General features: G+C 41.9%; 1 protein-coding gene and 1 long non-coding RNA gene across 2 annotated transcripts; both read right to left on the bottom strand.

Moving 5' to 3' along the window:
• Nucleotides 1-3,934: 3,934 nt before the first annotated feature.
• LOC133422699 (uncharacterized) lies at nt 3,935-5,084 on the bottom strand. Its single transcript, XR_009770758.1, has 3 exons — nt 4,699-5,084; nt 4,350-4,459; nt 3,935-4,241 (listed from the first exon to the last, which is right to left on the bottom strand). It is a non-coding gene; the product is annotated as an uncharacterized LOC133422699 (long non-coding RNA).
• A 7,319-nt stretch (nt 5,085-12,403) lies between these two features.
• LOC133422045 (SUMO-conjugating enzyme UBC9-like) lies at nt 12,404-21,842 on the bottom strand. The gene is made up of 7 exons (XM_061711928.1): nt 21,541-21,842; nt 21,189-21,274; nt 20,977-21,060; nt 18,974-19,046; nt 14,334-14,443; nt 14,047-14,126; nt 12,404-13,750 (listed from the first exon to the last, which is right to left on the bottom strand). The coding sequence occupies exons 2-7, from the start codon at nt 21,252-21,254 to the stop codon at nt 13,687-13,689; spliced, it is 477 nt and encodes a 158-aa protein (XP_061567912.1). The 5' UTR covers nt 21,255-21,274; nt 21,541-21,842; the 3' UTR covers nt 12,404-13,686.
• Nucleotides 21,843-22,589: the final 747 nt, after the last annotated feature.

Here is a 22,589-nt window from a genome sequence, read left to right as displayed (position 1 = left end):
CACAAACCGCCATGTCTCCCCCCTCAGCCGATCATTTCAGGACCATTTCAAGTGGAAGTCCGATGGAACCTGCAGTTAATCAGCTAACCACGATGCCGGTAGCCGCAGGCCGTGGGACCTCTGCTAGTCCTTGTTTTAGATCCAGCAGAACTCGTTTTGGATGTTGTTTGGCAGCAACACTTGAAATGAGGACGTTTGGACAGATTTGATCAGAATGAATGTAAAGTGAAATCATTTAGTAACTAAGAAAACCAAGCTAAAATGGCTAAGTGTGATTGAAATAAAGATGGGTTTGTTCCAGCTGACTTCCCAGACCTGTTTGTTGAACCCATTTGCAAGTGTGTGTGCACCCACAGTATGATGAAAAAAGTAGCTTCAAAAGCGCTCTTCAGAAAACGGTGATGCTACGCGGGAAATGTTGAGATCTGGGCCAACTGAGGCAAAACGACAGGATTGCGTAATGTTTAAATTTTGGGGCTCTCAAGCACAGAAGAAGTGATTTCTGTCACTTTTAAAGGAACAGCAGATTCAATACAACCCAAGGTTGATTATTAAATGGCAAGGAGCTTAAACCTTTGTTTGGGAACAAAACCACCTAAACCAAAGGAGAGAGCAGAATATGGGTTTGCGGCAAAATGGCAATTAATGTTGACACATGAGACTGCTGATCGATGTAAACGTAAATGAAAAGCCTTCGACAAGACTCAAAAATCTGTGTTAGAGTCCCTGGAAACAGACCAGGGTCATTTTAACTTTTTACGTATAAAGGAAGTGTACCTTTTTGGCATATGTATACATATTTATGTACTCTTTGTTATAACAATGCTTCTTGGCAGATGATGATTGTACTAATGAACCTCCTTAAAGATGGATGGATGGATGGATGGACACACCTTCATTCAAACAAATGGGGAAGTGTGTCCAAACTTTTGGTCTGTACTATATATATATATATATATATACACACACACACACGTGTGTATATATGTGCTCTACATGCCCATCTAGAGGGAAGTCAAAAAAAGAGATCATGTGTTTTCCTGCAATCATGTCACCTTTGTAGTGAAAGGTTAAACATGAGCGCAGTGATTGCTGCTGCACGAGCACAACCTCTAAGATCAATCTTAAAAAGGATATCTGGTGTCAAGCATCTCAGACCTGAAGTTCAATGAAGGGCCATTGTGTAACACGCCTCCATATGTCCTACACAGATCTGCAAGCCCCCGAGCATTCATGCGTACAACTTAACATCTATTGCAACACTTGATGTTTGAACTCTATAGAGTCAGAAGCTTCTTTCAGTCTGTCTGCCAGGCCGGGTTCACGCTTTCAGTGGGCCAGAGGGCGATCAGAGGCATTTGCGTGGGTTTCAGCAACAGCCAGAGGTGGTAAAGGGGGAGGAGAGTGAGCGTGTATGTGTGTGCCTGGAGCCGCAGGAAGAAAAAGAGCACGAAGCGCTCACTGAAAGGTCAGCGTCCGCTGAGTCTGAGGCGGAAAAGCCGCCGAGAAGACCAAGTTAGTGTTTGCGCTCAGAAGGCTGCAAGAAAACAGTGTCAAATCAATACACCGCTAGGAAGGGTGGGGGTGACGTCTGTGGGGAAGAGGTGAGAACAATAACAAGGGAAGGTGTAGTCATAGTGAAAATCCTGCAACTGTATAAGAAATAAAAGAAAGACGATGCCACTCCTGACTACTACAGGGTTAATATCTTCATTATTACGATCAGCTGAAGATGGGTCAGTCAACCGGCACTAAACACGGCCTCTCACTCCCTTTAGCTCATTCTGATGACTCATTCAACGGAGGAGTAAACAGTAAAACACGTACAATTCCTGTAAACACGGCCTGACGCAATTGCATTCAATATCTTGTGAGGCAGAATGCTGCTTCATAATCTGACAAAATATACTCAACACCTGGCCACCCGGCCTTGATGGAGATGCTTTGATAAACAACGCAGGTGAACCCCGAACCCTTTGAAATAAACTAATGTTCTGCATTAATCTGCCACCATCATCTAAGACAGAACACTTTACTTTGACGCTGCATCGTTCAGTTTACACGTTATACCTCAGTCGGTGGAGAGCCACATCAACATTATCCTGTAGAACATTTTGGGAAAACTGGGAATGAATTCATCCTCTGAATGAAGGCAGGCGGTCGAGGTTTTGAGGCAGCAAAGCAAGACCAAACCATGACGCTCCCTTCGCCATACTTCCCTACTGGAATGATGTAAGCTCTGCACATCACATGACACTCTCTATACACCGACAACAAGCCGTTAATGAAGTGCTCTTTCATCAAAACAGAGGGAAAAAAACAAAAAAACAAAAAAACCCACCATCCCTCTTTGTGAGTGACCATTGAAAGGTAATTGGACCAGTGGCTTGTCTTGTCTTTGGCATTTCCCATCTGCGTGTTTGGAAAGGTGTGGCTTCAGAGCCTCACTTGCTTTTCCCAACATCTTCTACACCCCCTTCAGACTCCTGGACCCGTGTGGGTCGGGTCAAACTGGGCGTTAGGGGGGCACGATGGCGCAGCAGGTAGTGCAGCCGTCTCACTGGGTTCGATTCCCGCCGGGGACGCTGTGGGCGCTGAAGTGCTTGTTAGTTCCCCCATGACTTCAGTGCCCACACCCTGGGTGGGGTTGGCGAAAGGATCTTTCTGTGTGGAGTTTGCATGTTCTCCTCGTGTTCCCCTGGGTAGCTAATGTGTTCTACCATCACAACAACATGCAGCAGTCCTGGGCTATACATGTCTTGTCCTGGGCGCCAGATGGGGAGGATCCGGCCAGAATAACGTGATCCTTCCACGCGCTACGTCCGGCCGGAGAAACCCCACCCTGTCTGGTGAAAAGAAGCGGCCTGCTCACTCCTCAGGTTAAGGAGGAGACCTGAGCTCAGTATGGCCCTCCTGGGGTTGGTAGAGGATGGCAATGCCCAGGACTGTTAGGTAGGAGCACTGGGTGATAAAATGGGGAAAAAACCGGGATAAAAATTAAAACAAAAAACAAAAAAAAAACTGGGCGTTGAGGCTTTAAAGGTCGGCCAAGCTGCGAGATTTAGCGGTGATGTTGGCTAACCACCGGAACCATCCGGAAATACGGATCCGGGGCTGATCAGATATCAACCCCCAACTGAAGTCTGAAATGAAGATGCACGGATAAACTCAACCAGATGAATGCACGGTAACATTAATGAGCTCCTTATCTTAGCATGAGCTAAGCTAAAACAGCTATCTTGTGATAATTCAGGTAAAGTGGGCTTGTTCGCTCCGATTTTTAAATTAATCTGAGGTTTGACAGTCAACTCCTGTAACTTTCTTTTGCATCACTGCTGTAAACGCCTAACAGGTTTGTTAATTAAAAATGCAGGAATAATGGTTTTAAAACTGCTTGTGAGTTATGAGCTTAAGCACATCAGGGCCGTCTGCTATTGCAATTTAAATGAAGGTCAGATCACATTTGTCTGGTAGATTACTGCAGAAAACCGGTGCACCCTGATGGGAACACATACTTGTACTCCGCTGCTGCAGGTTAGTTGGTATCGGGGGAAGAGTTTAAATGCAACAAGTGAGGCGATTTTGGCAGTTAGTGCAAGTCGGTTAATGTAACTTCAAAAAGTCCCCAGAGTGCTCTTCATCTGCGTAGTAAAGCCTGGATTTGATTGTTACTACAGACCTGACAGGAGAGGCAGCAGGCTGTGACAAAAAAACAAGTTTCAGTGGTTTTGAGCTGAAACCACCTTCATTCTACTGCTTTTACACACAAAGCAATAAATACCTGCTGCCTGCACTCTGCAGCTGAAGTCCTTCACTTTGAGCCCGGACATTTTAGACAATAATCATCAAAATATCAAAGTGAATTAAATGCAAACATTTCTGACCACTTTGAGCTTTAATGCTTTTTATTTAATTTTCACATATTGACACAGGCCATGTCATCGCTGCTTTACCACTAGTTGGGTTGAGCTTTAAACCAAAATAAAGCATTTTCTTCTGTAACAATAAAATGTTTTAGCAGAATTTCATGTCAAACACACTTCCTCTTATTTGTTGAAAGTAGTGAGCAGCACTAGCGGTTTCGTGTCCAAAGTAAGCCAGAGTGTGAATCAGAAAGGCGTCGTGTTATGTTGTGGTGTGAAAGAAGGAAACAGGACCTCATTTTGCGGCGCCCTATTTTTCCATTTCCGTCAGCAACTTGTCGAGCTTCTGGTTCATAATGTTTGTCTCTGTCCACTGGACTGCAGAGGAAAAACACAAATGTGAGACGTAAGCATGAAAAGAAACATCACATCAAGAACCAGATCTTACCAACAGAGATTAAATATATACAAATAGAAAGTACTTACCTGGTTGATTGTGTTGTGGCCGAGCCACAGGTGGGGCTCAGCAGGCCGAGCGGCCAGAGTCTGGCTGATGTACGAGTCCCTGCTGACGGACTTCCTTGTTGACGGAGCCCCTAGAGACAGAGAGCTCAGTGGCTTGAACGGAAAGTGGACACGATCAATAAAATACAACAAGAATATAATGTAGGGATGGATTATTATTAGCCAACACGTATAAATGTGACAGAGAGGACGACATCTAGGGAAAAACAGTAAAGGAGGATCAGTCTGAGAGTCACATACACCGTGCAGTGTGTTGCATTGGACACGGCAACATTTGCACACAGATAAAGTATTCAGTTTCATTACTCACCATGTGCAATTGCTCTACTATCTCATCCTGACCATGTGGCAAACATGTTCAAGGTGAAGGATGTAAGACCATCTCCAAGCAGCTGGATGTCCTGTGATGTGGCTCTAAATTTTATTCAGGAGTTGAGTTTGAAAGGATGTCCTTTGGACCGAGGAGACAAAACTGGAGCTTTGTGTGAAGTCGCATCAGCTCCATGTTCAGAGACACAAAACTGAAGCCATTCGAAGAGAAGAAGACTGCAGCTAATGTGAAACACGGAGGAGGCTCGGTTCTGTTCTGGAGCTGCTGCGCTGCGTCTGGTACAGGATGTGTTGAATCTGTGCAGTGAAATCTCACGACTGTCGAGATTTTCTGGAGACAAATGTGCTGCCCAGTGTCAGAAAGCTCGGTCGTGGGTCTTTCAACTGAATAATGAACTAAAACACACAACTAAAAACAGCCCCGAATGGCTCAGAACAAATAGAGTCCTGGTCTAAATCCGACTGAACGTCCACGTAACGAGCTGAAACATGATATCTGGAGAAGAAACACTTCAAACCTGAGACAGCTGGAGCAGTTAGCTCATGAGTAGGAGAACATAATACCTGTCTGCAAGTGCACACAGAAATCTTCATTGAGTTGTGCAACAAAATATTAAGTTGAGAGTCCCATCGTTTTTGTCCAGGCCACTTTCTTTTGAACCACAATTCAGAAGCAATTTATGATTTTCATTAGTCAATACTGCGTAAATTAATTATTATTGCTTTTGTCAATGTAAAGTTATTTTAGTGACCATTGACCTTTAATTAAAGGTTACAAACAAATTTGGCCACGTTTGCAGCTAGCTGTCAGTGTAACACAAGCAGTCCCCTCAACTGTGCACGGACTCACTCATGCCGACGTACGCAGCCAGCAAGCAGCGCTGTCCAGGCTCGTCTGCTTCACCCACCTGATCCTATTAACTCAAAGGGAAAAAAAGAGTTTGTAGGTGTGAAAGCCATGTGACACGATTAAGCATGAAGTTGTGTCAAACCACACCACAAATAAAGGATATGTTGTTTGCTCATCTGGTGCACTTTGGTGTTAACACGATACAAAAAGGAAATAGCTTAAGAAAAGCAATAGTTTCTGCTCCTCAATCTGAAAAGAGCTTTAAAAATAACCATCGTTTGGAGTTCAATGTTCTAGAAACATTATTCATAAAGTGGATAATATTCAAGACTATTGCCAATCGTCCCAGGAGTGGACGTTCCAGCAAATTTACCACAAGGTTAGATCATGCAGTGCTCAGACCAAGTAAAAAAGATTTATATGGATGCTTTTGCATTGTTGGGTCTGGTGTCTTTCAGCTTCTTCTTCACAATACCCCACAAATTCTCTTTGGGGTTCAGGGGCCTCATTTAAAATGGACTGCGTAGGAGTCATACTAAAAGTGCACGTACACCTAAAAGCCGAAAATGCCAGGCGCAAAAAAAAAATCTGGATCAATAAAACCATGTGCACGCACACTTGCACGCAATGTTCACTTTATAAATCACAGTCCAGCTGGAAGGTTGCGCAGCTGAATCCGCCTCATATCCCGCCCTCTAGACGCCCACTTTTTACCTTAAAAGCGTAATGCAAAGTAGTATTTGCATATGAATGAGCTTGCTGAGCATGCGCAGTGGCTTCCTGCAGCCTGTTTGGCGTCAGAATGAATGAACGTGTCCAGCAACCGTGCCACTGAATTTCACTGAGATCTGAGATCTAGATGTTGAGGATGAGGTGGAGGACAGGAAAACGACATTATTTGGTGGTGACAGTAAAAGTAGAAAGAGTATATAAATAGTATAAAATAATTAAAGCGAGTGAGTGGCAGCACGTCGTTTCTGCGCTAAAAGCTGTGAGTCCCCCGGCGCAACAGGGGGGACATGTCCCCCCGTCTTTTCAAAATCCTGTTTTTGTCCCCCCCACTTACAGTTTAAAAACTAACGGTAGGCTCAGCCTGTAATTGCAAATCATCCAGACACCCAGTGCGAAGGCGATGCGAGAATGGCCCGGCAGCCCCGCCACCCCCTCCTCCCCTCCAGTCTCCCCTCAGAGCTGCTCAGGGCTGATTTATGGTTCCGCGTCACACCAACGCAGAGCCTACGGCGTAGGTGCGCGTCGCCGCGTACCCTACGGCTTAGGCTCTGCGTTGTTTTAACGCAGAACCATAATTTAGGCTTTCACCCGCACGTAAAGGTTTCACGCGCGCGTAAAACTCATTATATATATAAAAAAATCTGTGTCCCTTTAGGGAAGAAATGAGGGGCTCCGTGCAGCCCCTAAACGCTCTACGAAGCCCCTCATTTGTTCTGTCCTAAAGCGGTGGGTGTGAGGAGGTTCCCCGCGTGTCACCGCGGCTGCAGCAGCACCAGAGTCCTGACTGACACTGAGCTTCACACACAGAGGAACACGATCAGCGCTATTTTATTATAAGTCTGATATATGTTGTGATATGTGATGACATTATTAAGAGTATGACATGAATCTGGCTTCATTTCACCACCTCAAACCCTGCGTCCACAGTTCCCCGTGTCTTACGTAAATTCTTACGGGAGGGTCCGGGTTGCCGTAGGGATACGCAGATTATAGATAGTTTTTTCTTTTTAGATCCCAGCCTTTGCGTAGAAGGTGGCTTGCGCATCTTTCAGGCCCTTTTTGTGCGCAAGCAAGCTTTATAGATGAGGCCCCAGGTCAGGGAAATTGGCAGGCCAATCGAGGACAGTAATGTCATGGTCAGTACACCATTTACTGGTGGTTTTGGCACTGTGGGCAGGTGCCAGATCATGCTGGAAAATTAAATCATCATCTCCATAGAGCTTCTCAGCAGACGGAAGCGTGTAGTGCTCTAAAATCTCTTGGTACACAGCTGCATTTACTCTGGACTTGATGAAACACAGTGGACCAACACCAGCAGCTCACATGGCTCCCCAAACCATCGCTGACTGTGGGAACTTCACACTGGATTTCAAGCAACTTGGATTTTGCTCCTCTCCAGCCTTTCTCCAGACTCTGGCGCCTTGACTTCCAAATGAAATACAAAACTTGCTTTCGTCTGAAAAGAGGACTTTGGACCACTCTGCAACTGTCCAGTGCTTCTTTTCCATAGCCCAAGTCAGACGCTTCTTCCGTTGTCTTGAGTTCAGAAGTGGCTTGACCATGGGAATACGGCTATAGCCCATTTCCCGGACACGTCTGTGAACTGTGGCTTTTGATACCTGGACTCCAGCTTCAGCCCACTGTCTTTGAAGCCCCCCCAAATTCTGGAAGCAACTCTTCTTCACAATGCTGTTAAGGCTGCGGTCATCTCTCTTGGTTGTGCAGCGTTTCCTGCCACATTTCCCCCTTCCAACAGACCTTTTGTGGATGTGCTTTGAAACTGCACTCTGTGAACAGCTTGCTCTTTGAGAAATGTATTTGTGTGTCTTCCCCTCCTGATGGAGGGTGTCAATGATGGTCCTCTGGACAGCAGTCAGATCAGCAGTCTTCCTCATACTTGTGATTTAGTGCAGTGGTCCCCAGAGAGAGAGAGAGAGAGAAAAAGAAAAAAAAAAAAAAAATATATATATATATATTTTTTTTTTTTTTTTTAATTAAAAAATAATTTCTGTAGAATCCCCGACTGATGATGGATGACTCTCAAACTGATGGTTCACAATGTTTTTATTCCTTGGATGAAAATACACTGCAAACACACCGTAAGAGCTATAAAGGAATAAAATAAAATAAAATAGTTAGACTTTCTACATTCATATAAGTTTAACTTAAATACAGACCGACGCAGCTGCTCGCTCAGTTGGCAATAAAGCTACCACAATAGATGAGCGACCAAACTCAAGCTGGACATAAATACGGTATAAAATTTGCACAAATCCTTATCAGCAGGTGCTTTTTGTGTCAGTTGGGCACCACTTTAGCATTCCCGACACTAGTTTAGTCTTTCAGACACACTTTCTACTGCCGTTAAACTTTTACCGTTAAAGTCCGAAGCGCCGGATGTTTACGAGCTACACCTTTAGATTGGGCCGTGAAAATATTGTCGGACATTAAACCGGTCCGCGGTTCAGAAAAGGTTGGGGACCACTGATTTAGTGTACTGAACCCAGCTGAGTGTTTTTCAAGGCTCAGGAAACCCTTGCAGGTGTTTCCAGTTAATTAGACGATTCTAGTGATTAATTGAATACCCTAGTATACTTTTTCATGATATTCTAATATTTTGAGATAGGGTATTTAAGTTTTCTTAAGCTGTAAGCCATAATCAGCTATATTAAAATAATAAAAGGCTTACAATATTTCAGTTGATTTGTAATGAACCCAGAATGTATGACTTTTTTTTTTTTTTTAATTGCATTACAGAAAATAAAAAACTTTATCACAATATTCTAATTTTCTGAGACAGTCCTGTATATCTCAGACCCTTCAGACCTCACTGAGCATGTTAAAAGTCTGTGACAGCAACAATTGGAAGAAAGCTGGAATATTATAGATTGTTTGGGAGTGTAACCAGGAGAGTTTTCTTAAACCAGTTCTGGGGCTAATGAGGCTGAAAGCTACAGCTAGGTCAAAACTGGATCATGAAGGACACCAGGAAATCTACATCAGAATGGCTGATGTCAAAGTTCTGACTTCAGCTTCAAAAGGAAAAAAAAAAGAAAAGAAAGAATGAACCGCTGTGATGGGACCTCAAGAGAGCTGTGCTCAATGAAGTGAAGAAGAGTTGTGAAGAGGAATGGACCAATTCCTCCACAACCAGGTGAGACTGATGAAGTCATACAGGAAGTGATTACTTCAAGTCATTCATCCTGAGCATGGATATACAAACTAATGAATCAGAGGGATTGTCCATATTATCACTTATAAGATGTAAAGACCTACTGTGACCAGGTCCCTAATTTTCATTATAATTATTTTTACACAAAAAAGAAAAAATAACATCTGGATTCAAAATGGGTACTAAATTTGCTACATTTTATTTCATTCTTTTTGATTTTCATTTATTGTAATATTATTACACCAATACACAAATTATTTACTGTATATAATGATTGTTTGAGAGTTTACCAGACAAGGTTCAAAGATGTTCTATAACCATGATCCACTTTGATCCTGCTACCTACAGTATCTGCTTAAGCAATGCCTTCATGTTTTCTTTTTCTTTGAATTGCTTTTGTAATTTTTTTAAATTATCATTATTAGTGTAAATATTATTATGGGATACCATATTGTGTAGAATAAAAAGACGTGTAAAGTTTCATAACTTCTGGGTCCAGATGCATAAAAATGTGTGGTTTATAAATGCACAATGTCACAGACATGACTTCCTGTAAACATCATAGAAATGGCACAAAAAAACACACTATTTTCACCATAACAATAGAGACATGACAGTACAGCTGAGCAGATAAAACAAATTGAAAGTTGTTTTATTAGTTGTGGTCACTTTTGAACTCTCAAACCAAAAATCCCTGAATGGTTCAGCGCAGAGAGTGGATGATGATAAAAAAATCTGAAATAAATCTCTATTCTACTCAGAAACAAGCTCAGTTCAATGATCAGTTTAATGTTAAATGTAAACACTCTGCACTGACTGAATTGTTGAAGGGTAGGACAGGTGCATGGTTTTGTTGTTTATGCATGTGGCTCCTGGTGCAACATCTGATAGCAGGTGAGTGATTCTGTTTTCATCCCCGTCAGGACTGACAGGAGAGGAAGAGGGAAGGAGGACGCAGGAAGTGAGAGGAGCTGAGGTCATAAACTTTTAACAAATGTGGCGCCCCTGCTTCAGACATGTCATTTCTCATGACTGCTTCAAAAATCACTTATGCAGGTTTTCTGCACCCGTGCATCCTAACCTATAGCTCCTGGAGCCTCGTGGTGCATTGAAGGAAAATAAGATATTGTTTAAGGTGTTTTGTTCCAACTCAGGCATTCTACTTAAAACTAGGACATGATTTTGTCGTAGAAATCAACACACGGACTCAGGACCACTTCTGGAAATCACTGTCAGGGAACTCAGTCACAAATGTAAACACTATGTAAAACAGACAAAGACAAAAACAGCTGCACAGAAGTCCAAGAAAGTGTGCTGCTTTCTCTGAATCCAAGTTTATATTGGATGGACAGAGGTTGAGTGGACCGAACAGTGCTCTTACAAATCAAAAGGTATCTGGCTCCAGTTTAACTCATCAATGCACCTTTTACGGAGTTACGGAGAACTGTGCACTGGCTAACATTTATCTGCAGAGCATATCTTGGCTTAGTTCCATGCTTTTTGTGTACAAATGTCCAAAGATATATATATATATATATATATATATACATATATATATATATATATATATATATATATATATTCCTAAAAGTGAACTGAAATCGCTCTTAATACTTTGAAAGCTTAAATGTCAGCGAAGGAAGGAACCAGTGGTTATGTTTTTGGTTTAACCTTTATATGAATATCTATTTTTACTTTTGTGAATGTGTTATAGGTGAAACGTGTAGTATTTCACCGTATGATAACTGTGCTGCCCTCTTGGCAAGATGAAAAAAGATCTTGATCTCAGTTGCCCTGTTAAATTAAATAAAAAAAACAAATTCTTCTTGAAAACTAGGACACGGGGTTCTTTGTTGTCAGCACAACTCTAGAGTCAGCATCCATGAACAACTTACACGTTTGACGGCCCCATGAATACCGGATCAAATATTATGTTTTAAGAACAAAATATGCGGCCAAGCAGGAAATGTCTTGCTTAATTAATCCAGCAACGTGGTGATGACCCACATTCTGCTTCTTCTTCATCAGTAAGGTCCAGAAAAACAGTGTGCATTGCAAAATGGAAAAATACAGCAAAGGAGGTGTTAAACTCCTGAGCAGTTAAAATCAGCAATTGTTAACAAAGATTTGAAAAGGATGTAAACTTCATAAAATCACCTTTTTCAGCTCTGTACCATTTTAACTCAATTTAAGCATAAAAAACAAACAAATGATTGCATTCTGGTTTGTTTTACATTTTACATCATCATAGTGACTTTAGGACCACTTGACAACCTAAAAGGTGTTTTTGAGGTCATTTTTCATTTATGGGACCAGCTGCTCGAGAGCATCAACTATATTCACACACCTGGAAATGTGTTGGTGCGGAGACAGAGGCTCAAGCTGTGCTAGTTTTGTCCAGCAGGTAGTGGCGGCAGCCGGAGGCTCGGCACCTCGGGGCTGCAGAGTCTTCATCAATGCAAAGGGAGCCGTTCAGCAATGCATGGGTCAATGAGAACAACACGCTGTGTGCAAAGAGCTGCAGGAAATAGAGAGTGAAAAAAGCAGTTTCTCGCCTTAGCCTGCGCTGGGTTTCGGTATTTTTGGTTTCCTGAGGTCATAGTGAGATGATAAACCACTGGAGAGGCACAGCCAAACAAAACAATAGGTGTTACATTTCATCAGAATGTCACACACGATAGCTGAGAAAACTATCTGGTTTCACCTGGGTGCGGGGGGGGGGGGGGTATGTCACATTTAGCTGCAACACACGCACTCATTTTTACATCATTACTGTATTGTTACTATTTACCACCATGTGGAGCTTCTAAAGCTACAGCTTGATGTGACCGAAGTCCCTACAGTTTATTGACGGCTGCAAACAAACAAAACTTCCACAAACTAACAGAAACACCAAAAAATAAGGTCAGACGAGAAGAAGAATGACCCGAATTGATCCGTTTGGTTTTTATTCAACTTTATTTCACAATATTAGACCATCATTTGTGTCTTTTGTTATAACACCACACATAATGTCAACTGGCTGAAACAATATAAAACAGTACTTCCACAGCTTTCTGTTATTTATATTATTTACATGCACTCGTATATTTAGAGGCAAAAAATATCAGGCCTTCGATTTCCTCTCAAGTGCACTTTCTTTTTCTTTACGTGGTTGTTGAGAGGCCATCTCAATGAGGATCCTTTAGCTTCTTTTAGCCAGTCACTCATTTTTGGTTTTTATATACATTTATGTTAATTGATGGAAGTATTATGGCATAGGATGATCAAATGAAATGGGCCGAAACAAACACATGATAACAGGTTTTCTTAATTTTGACTACGCAGTTTTGTTACATGATAGCACACCATCTTTGGAAGAAGACAACACACGGACGAATGTGCATGAGGTTCACGACTGCAACTGACAGTTTCACTCTCAGCTGGATTCACAAACGGCATCTTCACAGCAAGTGTGTTGAACTGCGATTCAGGATGGTTGGAGGAAGCAAAGCCCTGGTTCTCCTGCCCCTTCACTCCGACCGCCTTCTCCTCCGAGTCGGGCAGGGCTTCGCTTCCTAACAACATTAAGTGCCACAATTTGGTTCATCACCAACATTTGAAGTGCCAGGATTGTCCTTTGTATGACTTGTGTTTTCTTTTGATGCTTATCTGAAAACTCAGACATGATGGATGTATATAATAAGAAAGAAAGAAATTCCACTGTGGCTCCGACTGCTTCTAAGGTTTAATTAAAAACTGGAAGAGTGTAAAATAGATAAAATCTCCTCCTCTCCTGCGAACAGCTGAGGACGACACGTCGTAGCTGGACAGGACGTGTTATTTGTGCAGCTCTGCCAAAACTTTACTTACAGTTTTAATGGATGCATGAGTAAACCGAGCACTCATGATAAAACTGGACATATGAATTATACAAGTTACACATGTCATAATGACAGCAGAGTCTTAGCATCATCAGCTATGCATTGAAAATGCATAAATATTTCTCAAAGACGGATACAATCATAATCTTATTGAATTTTTGTAGTTTAAAAAAAGAAGAGAAAGAAATAAAGGAAGGAAAAAAGAACAGGCGTGTTTGTCACCTGTGTAACAGTATAATATGAATCACAAGTGGATTGTTATTGGAGTGGTCCTTGAGGAGCTGCCTGCCTCCTGCTCGTCACCACTGTGGCTTCAGGCTGCTCAGGCGGGACGGAGGGCAGCTCTCCTCTCTATGTGGGGGCAAACTTCTTGGCCTGCGCCCTTACCCGCTTCTCGTAGTCCATCCTGTTCTGACTGAAACAGACAATCGCAGCAACAGGAACATGTTTAATCCACTTTTATGAGCCTTTAAAAACATCTTCAGAAGTTCCTCCAAACAATTCTGAAACCCTTATAAAACAGGACTTAATACTTTTATCCAGATACGACCTTGTCATGCTGAAAGTGTAACTACTTGTTATTTAACCAGCACATGTGAACAAAGAAAGGTTTTAACTGTTCTCAAATAAAGCAGCTCCATAAAGATTTTATTCAGAGTTCAGCTGAAGGTCCTCCAGCAGGTCACGTCTTCACCGCACGCACACACTTACCAGTAAATTGTGTACGCTTCCGCTTGTGCTGGGTCTTGAATGTTGGGCTCATTAAGCAGCTCCTGGATGCCCAACAGGATCTTGGAAAAATTAACAAGAAAAAAAAAGGATTAATGCTGTTATCTGAGTCGGACTTGACTCTACATTCATCACTCTTGTGGCAACATCAGATCCAGACCCCCCCCAATGGGAATCTACCGATTCATTCCTCATTGGTTTTAGTAAGAGTTCATACACTTATCATAACAGCACTCTAACACAGAGAGAGCATGAGTGAGTTGTCAAACCTGTTTGATGGTGATGGCAGGTCTCCAGTCTTTGTCCTCCTCCAGGATGGACAGACACACTGTGCCTGACGGGTACACGTTGGGATGGAATATGGGTGGCTCAAACTTGCCTGTGGAGAAATGTTGAAAATAAAAAAAACATCAGAATGATAAAAGCTTAAGTAAACAGACTTCCTGGAAGTGAAGATTTCTCTTATAAAAAAATAGTGTAGTTGCTGTAGAAATCCATCATAAGCTACTAATCATCACTAATCAAGTGATTGTCACAATATCTTTAAAAACACAAAATTATGAGTGTTTTCTGTGCCACATTTAAAAAGGCTCACACCTGCCAACATCACTGATCACCCACTTTGATCATGCAGCAATACCAGCTCTGACCACATGGGGGCATCGTATCACCAACAACATTCACCAGCATGATAGTCTGACCCCCCCATTATGATTACAGCATTATCAGTGGCTCTTATCAGCACACCAGAGCTATAAGCCTTCATGTGGTCACAAGTGGTGTACATAAAGTAGTTTTCAGTGGCAGTAATGTTCACATGATGCTACAACTACCATGTTTCATGACACCAGGAAGGGGTTTATTGATATGGCATTCTCCTGTATATTTACGCACTAACATGCAATTTATTCTTGAAATAGTGCATTGACAGTTACCTCTGTTGAACTGAATATTTATAGATGCAAGTAAACGCTAGACCTTTTCTAAACTTCCCTCTGTCAATCAACTAATTAAACTCTTCCTGACAAGACATGTGTTTGACGTTCCTACTTTAAAAAGGATGTACCTATATTAAAATGAACAGCTCAGCAACTACAAGATGTATTTGAATAAATTACATAATACTAATGAATAAAATTCAAAATATAGGCACATGTAGGTATATGTAAGATTACAACAGAAAAATAAATTCAATTCACATATTAGCCGGCCAGAGGGGAAAAAAAACAAAAAACCTTATCTTTGTCAAAATCAAACTCCAATTACAATGAAGTTGAGGCGTTGTGTAAAAGGTAAATAAAAACTGAAAAAACAATGGACCTTTTCAGCCTAGATTCAAATCAATACACTACACAGACCAAATATGAACCCGTCTCTTTAGATTCCTGCATCAAAAACCAAAAAACACTGAATACATTCTAAAATATCTCATTTTTTTTGTACCAAGACAGACTTCCCTGGTGTGAAAATTACTTTTTTAGAAAGGTTTTTTGAGAGAAATGCGGCAGTTCTTGTGCATTTAGGTTTTTCAGGGAAACATTTTTGATTTGATCTTTAGGTCACTAAATGTATTAATGTCTTGTGACGGCCCCTCCGGGCCACTAGGTGTCCCTGTGCCTCTTGCTGGTTTCTGTTTTGTCTTGCAGGATCTGGGTGACAGTGGCGGGTCCTCATCAGGCTGATCAGCCACACCTGCGCCCGGTGTGGTTGGATATAAAGCCAACGTGTTCCCCCGTTTTTCCCTCGCTCTTCCCTTTTGGACGCCCAAGAGCCGGGCTGTGACAAAAATGGGAGACCAGACGGAGGTGCCACCATAGCAAGCAATTTATTTTTCAAAAAGCAAGAAAATGTGGAAGTCGGTATCAGTGGTGTAAGCTTGTGTGTGAGTGTGTATGGATGACAACAAAACAAACAGCAGCTGCGTCTGCGAGGGAAGAGAGAGGGAAAAACGGGGGAACCCGTTGGCTTTATATCCAACCACACCGGGCCCAGGTGTGGCTGATAAACCTGATGAGGAGCCTCTACTATGACCCAGATCCTGCAAGACAAGACAGAAACCAGCAAGAGGCACGGGGACACCTAGTGGTACGGAGGGGCCATTACAGTCCTTCTTTGTATCAGCATTCAGTAATTTGGGTTTTGAGTGATTTTGGTGAATCAACTTCTTTTAGGTCTTTAAAAGCTCTTCAAATTCTCTGTGCTGCTGAGTTCCGGTAACCTGCTGTTTCATTGGAAATATCTGTGTGTTTTGGCTTTTGATTAAATAGCAAAACCATGGGACAGATTTTAGTCACTCATCAGGGCTGTTGTTAGGGTGTCCTCTCACATCTTGTCCGTCTGTGTAACTAAAGTGGTCTTAAGAGCCCGTTCATGTCAATAATTATGATTTTAGGGACAATCCAGAGTGCTTGATTAAACTGTTGAGGTGACGTGACGACAGCTCGATCGCTTTGAAATATTTTAACAACATGAGGATTTAATAATTCACCTTTGTTTATTTGTTCTTTTCTTATATTTTACTTGAAAATAACTGATTCACTGTAATGATTTAATTTAGGTTGCAGTGAGATTTAATTTAAGATTTAATTTAATGTAGTGTGTGCTTAGGAACAGCTACACCTATCTTTGTCAAGAAACTGCAGTCAGGTTAGCTCTGGGTTGAACTTTAAATATTGTGATTTAGGTAGTAACATGTTAAACCAGTTATCGACAGACTGTAAAATTGGTCTTGTAAGTCTACATGTGCAAGACAATCTGCAAGAGAGATGGTCTGAGAGCACAAAAAAGGTTTTAATCTGTCATAGACACTTGAGATGACATTAATCAAGTGGCGTTTCAAACTGGGATATGATGACCAAACACCATTGGTAGGTCCCCATGTAGAGATGGGCTGCAGAAAGCAAAGCTGCTGGCTCGATTATATGGAGCTAGAACAGTCTCATAATTCACAAATGCACAGGACAAGTTTTACAAATGCACAGACCGATTTGCAAATACACACACAGTTTCACACGTGCACAGAACAATTCACACGTGCGTAGGACAAGATACACAAATGTATTTTTGATGCACACACAAATATAACCTGATTTACACATGTTTTTTTGTCTGTGAGCTGCGCTGGATTTGTGTGTGAGTTTTGAGACTCTCCTGACGTGACAAGATCCACACGTAGGTTTTTTTTAACACGGAAGGATCTGCAACCAATCAGATTAAAGGGGCGGATACACCTGCTGTTTGAGCTGCGTTAGCGCTGGTTTGTCGGGCTGATCAACCAGAGCCGTCAGGAGACTGCACTCCAAGTCCTGCCGATGCAGCAACTGATGATGAAAAACAGCGGAGATTTTTATATATTTGCTCCGTTTGGTTTCACGAAGTATTACTGTCCCGCTGATTCATCTCAGAACCAGACAGACAGCAGAGAGCTGCTGCGCTGCCTGGCGGGGACGAGCAGCGGCTGCAGGTGGAGCAGCACGCGCATGTCAGGAGATTAATTTACCCAAATATCTGGAGTAACGTTGGTATCAGTCGACTGATAACCGAAGAACCTCTGTATCCAGCTCAGATGTTTGATGATCGGTGGACTAAACCCCGACCAGCATCATCACGGCTGCATCTTCCCATGCATGACTCTATCTGCACCGGGAATGTGTTGATCTGCCACCGCTGTTCTGACACATGTTTGTCTCTGTGTGGTGGCGATGTCACATCATAAATGTGAGGATAACAGCTGCTTGTTTCTGACCTCCGTGTCTGGTCCCTGGTCAGCTGGTCTGACCGGGACCAGCGCCACCCACGGCCAGAGCCAGAACGAGACTGCAGCAATATTCACCCCCGTCAACAGGCTTGTTCTCCTGAAAGACACCTGTAGTTCAAATATATATATATCTCCGCTGTTTCTCATCAGCTGCTGCATCGGCAGGACTTGGAGTGCAGTCTGCTGGCGGCTCTGGTTGATCAGCCCGACAAACCAGCGCTAACGCAGCTCAAACAGCAGGTGTATCCGCCCCTTTAATCTGATTGGTTGCAGATCCTTCCGTGTTAAAAAAAACCTACGTGTGGATCTTGTCACGTCAGGAGAGTCTCAAAACTCACACACAAATCCAGCGCAGCTCACAGACAAAAAAACATGTGTAAATCAGGTTATATTTGTGTGTGCATCAAAAATACATTTGTGTATCTTGTCCTACGCACGTGTGAATTGTTCTGTGCACGTGTGAAACTGTGTGTGTATTTGCAAATCGGTCTGTGCATTTGTAAAACTTGTCCTGTGCACGTGTGAAACTGTGTGTGTATTTGCAAATCGGTCTGTGCATTTGTAAAACTTGTCCTGTGCATTTGTGAATTATGAGACTGTTCTAGCTCCATACGATTAGCTGCTCGTTCTTACTTTTTTCAAATCAGGACTCCTAGCTCTAAACAGGTATGTAGCAGCTGTTTTGCCTCATTCTTGTCATTCAACCATGTGTTCACTTACCAACTTGGTGCTGCAACTGTGTGTTTAGGTAAAAAAGGTCTTGACAGGAGCATAGTTGAGCATGTACCCTTCATTTGGTGTGGTGCTTGTGTGCATCGTGTCATGGTTCATGATTAAAAATGGCTTTCAATGATCTCTCACACACAGATCACAGATTAAAATATATTTCTATGTTCACATAAGCTGCATGTGGTAACAATGGCATTTACAGTACCTTTTTCATATTTTATAGGAACTACAAAAGGCATCTATAAGACAATGTTTATCTAAGCTTACGGTTTCTACCAGGTCATGTTATGCCTAAACCTAATATACAAAGCTTTTATTCCCTGAACTTTCCTGCTCTTGTTTTGAGTAGGTAACTTCATGTACATGTTTCTTCTTAATAATACGCTACGCTTCATAGCCCGACTGCAGAGGAGAAATACTCACATTTGGGTGGAGAGGAAGGGTAGTCATCTTTGAAGAGCATTCTGAGTTTATAAAGGCCTCCCTCCCACAAGGTCTGATGAATGAGTAGAGGAACAGAAGCTTCAGCAAAACTGAGAAAATGCTCAAGTCAAAAGAACAAGCAACAAATGCAAATATAATTTTTTTAAAAGATCCACCAATACAATATTTTTCCACAGTTATAGAGCAATCATGTTAAACATTATTTTCAAATGAACAAAATCCTTGTGGTAGTGATTTAAAATTGTTTTTTTTGCCACCAATGTGCAGCCCCAGGCCAAAAAGATAAAAAAAAAAAAAAAAAACCCTTACAGATCAAATTAAGCAAACACAAAATGTTAACTTAATTTCTTTAAGTATAACTTGCCATGCCATTTCCCCACAACAGGTGTGTTTCTATTACCCATAATAGGTGCTAACTGAAACTGTGTATTGAAAATATGACTAATGGAAACATCAGTTTCACAAAAACTCCTTAATATCACACAACGATTTTTGTATTTGCATGAGGTGGGTTTGAGGGAGGTCATATGAGGTAATATAAAGATTTCCTTTTACGTAGGAACTGGTTCATTTGAGCCTGATGTGGCAGGTGCAACAAAAGGAGTTACTTCTTAAAACAGCCTCATCCTAAAGTTTTTACTCCACTGCTCCTTTATCGAAAGCCTTGGACGTGCCAGACTCTACACTTAAGAGCCTGGTCTTGTGAAAATTCACAGCAAATATCTGGCTATCAAGCTAACAACAATGGCAGCTAGTGGTTATAGAATAGATTTTAACCAACCAAATATTACAGACGGGTTGGACATCTATCTCCATTATCCTTTAAAGGACTATTTGTGAGGAGAAATTCTGACTTTCTTCCAAAACATGGCTTAATGCAGTGTTTCCCAACCCGGGTCCTCGAGGCCCACTGTCCTGCATGTTTTAGATGTTTCCCTTCATCATCACACCTGATTCTAATTAAGTCCTAATTAGCTTGTCATGAAGGTCTGCACAATTCTGTTGATGAAATATACCCTAGATCAGTGGTCCTCAACCTTTTTTCAGTGACGTACCCCCTCTGAAATATTTTTTCAGCACTTTTGGTTATAAAAAAAAAAAGACCTAAAACAGCACTGTGCCATCAGTAAGTGATTTATTTAAACAAAAATATTGCTGCTACGCTTCAACCACGACTCCATCGTTGGTCCAAGTGATTGACAGGTGAAGCCAGGTGATTGACAGGTTAGGTGGAATCATCCTGGTGTGGGGGAAACTCTGCGGTTTTAGGATAATAAGTTGAATAGCCTACTCCTGAAGATAAAATTAATTTTGTGAATTTAGACTTATATTTTCCTCAATTATTTATGAAATATTTATTTTTAAAGGATTTTTGCATGGATGCTACTTTTTAAATATATGTATATTTTAAAATCTCACGTACCCCCTGTAGTGCCTTCACGTACCCCCAGGGGTACGCGTACCCCCATTTGAGAACCACTGCCCTAGAGCAGGGGTGGCCAACCCTGGTCCTCGAGAGCCACACTCCTGCATGTTTTAGATGATACTCTGCTTCAACACACCATGATACAAGTACCTGTGTCATCAACAGAATTGTGCAGACCTTGATGACAAGCTAATTAGGACCATTAATTAAAATCAGGTGTGTTGAAGCAGGGTAACATCTAAAACATGCAGGAGTGTGGCTCTCGAGGACCAGGGTTTGCCACCCCTGCCCTAAAGTTAATATTCATCACAAACAAGCAGGTTGTTTACTAAAGCAGACAAACTAACGTTCTTTGCTTGAAGTTGTTTTTAAAACAGCAAAAATGTGCAGCTCTCATTAAAATTTCATAATTACAAATATTTAAGGCCTATGTTTGGATGGCCTACTTTAACCCTGTGTGTGTGTGTGTGTGTGTGTGTGTGTGTGTGTGTGTGTGTGTGTGTGTGTGTGTGTGTGTGTGTGTGTGTGTGTGTGTGTGTGTGTTTCAATAACGTACTCCTTTCTTTCCCGGGATGGCACATTCCCAGTTCATCAGGTTCATGGTTCCATCTGGATTTTTAGTCGGCACAGCAACAAAACCCTGTTTTTACACCAAACACAGCAAAGTCCACTTTGAGTCAGAACTTTGTTTGGTCAATATATTAATAAATGTGCACATCAAGACATATTACATGCGATATCTATGAAGTATTGGACGGGGATTCTTACAAAAGGGTGGTCTTTCCTCCAAGCTTTGCGCTCCTGAGACAGTCTGCTAAGAGCAATGCCAGACATTACTGCTCATCAACGCCTCCCTGTGGAAAAACAAAACCAAATAACACGTTCCCTTCACGTTAGACACACATTACATATATTTTATCATTTTATTTCGCATGAACAACCCACGCGGATCAAATTTTGAGTATTGACCAGTTTAAGTTGATAATTAGACGGGTGTTTGTTGCCCTTTCCTCTCCAGTCCTCGGGAGGAAACTACAACCTAACACGACACACAATCAACAAGACAAACACACACGCAAATAGTAATGACGTTAAGTTGCGTTTATTCCAGTAACCTTACCTCTTAATTTAGGACTAAATATCAGAATCGGGGTCAGGATGGTTTCAGGAATAGGTTGCTAATGCTAACGTTAGCTCCACTGTGACGGAGACTGGGAAAAAAAAACAGCTTTCCCCGTTTAAAACCTTCTGCTCGGCAGTTAGGCTGGTACTGACCCGCCCTGGAACACACTGCTGTTACAGCGATCCTACTATATGTGTTTTTGACATGTAATGACGGTCTTTTCAGAGAATTTACCAAGATTTTTGTCAAAAATAATGTAAGTGAAACCCCCTCGACGGCTAGCCTTCCGCTACCACAGGACCCCAATTTGTTTATTTCGGAAGGACCTGCAGGCAGTGGAGCGGACACCTCGATCCCGGCACAGGGCTGGGCGGCTGGTGTTGTTGTTAAAATAAAAAATAGTTTAATTGAAAGCCATTTGATTTAAATATAAATACATTCAAATTAAATGCGACATTCTGGAATAAAAAATATTTCCATATAAGATATCGTTAAAGCCACTCTATAGAACAATCAAAGTCAAAGTCATCTTTATTGTCAATTTTTCATAAAATACAAGAAATCGAAAGTACGTTTCCCCCTTGACCGACATAAAATAAATACAAATTTAATAAAATAGTAGTGCCAACAGATTTTAAAATTAACTTAAAGGGGACCTATTATGAAAAACACATTTTCTCTTGCTTTAACATACATAAAGTGGTCTCCCCTCAGCCTGCCAACTCAGAGAAGGAGGAAAGCAACCAAATTCTGCAGTGTCTGTACAGCCGCCCGGATGATCCGTCCAGTGTGATGTGGATCTACGAGCCGTTCAGATTCTGCTCCCTTTCGTTACGTAACCAAAATGCAATTTGCATCGGTTGGCCTCCGATCCGTGAAACCACGCCCACAACTAAGGGTGCTTTCACACCTGTGGCCCGTTTGTTTTGTTCCGATTCAGGGGCTGAACCGATACAGTTGTTCCGTTTCTCGTTCGTGGGGTTTGTGTTCACAAGGCAAACGTCTGTACCGTTTCAAAGCTGTTAACAAATTCCATGCGTGAACCA

The sequence above is a fragment of the Cololabis saira genome, chromosome 21, assembly GCF_033807715.1.
Source record: "Cololabis saira isolate AMF1-May2022 chromosome 21, fColSai1.1, whole genome shotgun sequence".
Lineage (NCBI taxonomy): Eukaryota > Metazoa > Chordata > Actinopteri > Beloniformes > Belonidae > Cololabis > Cololabis saira.
The sequence above is the reverse complement of the archived record's forward strand: the minus strand, read 5'-3'. Positions and strand labels throughout refer to the sequence as shown.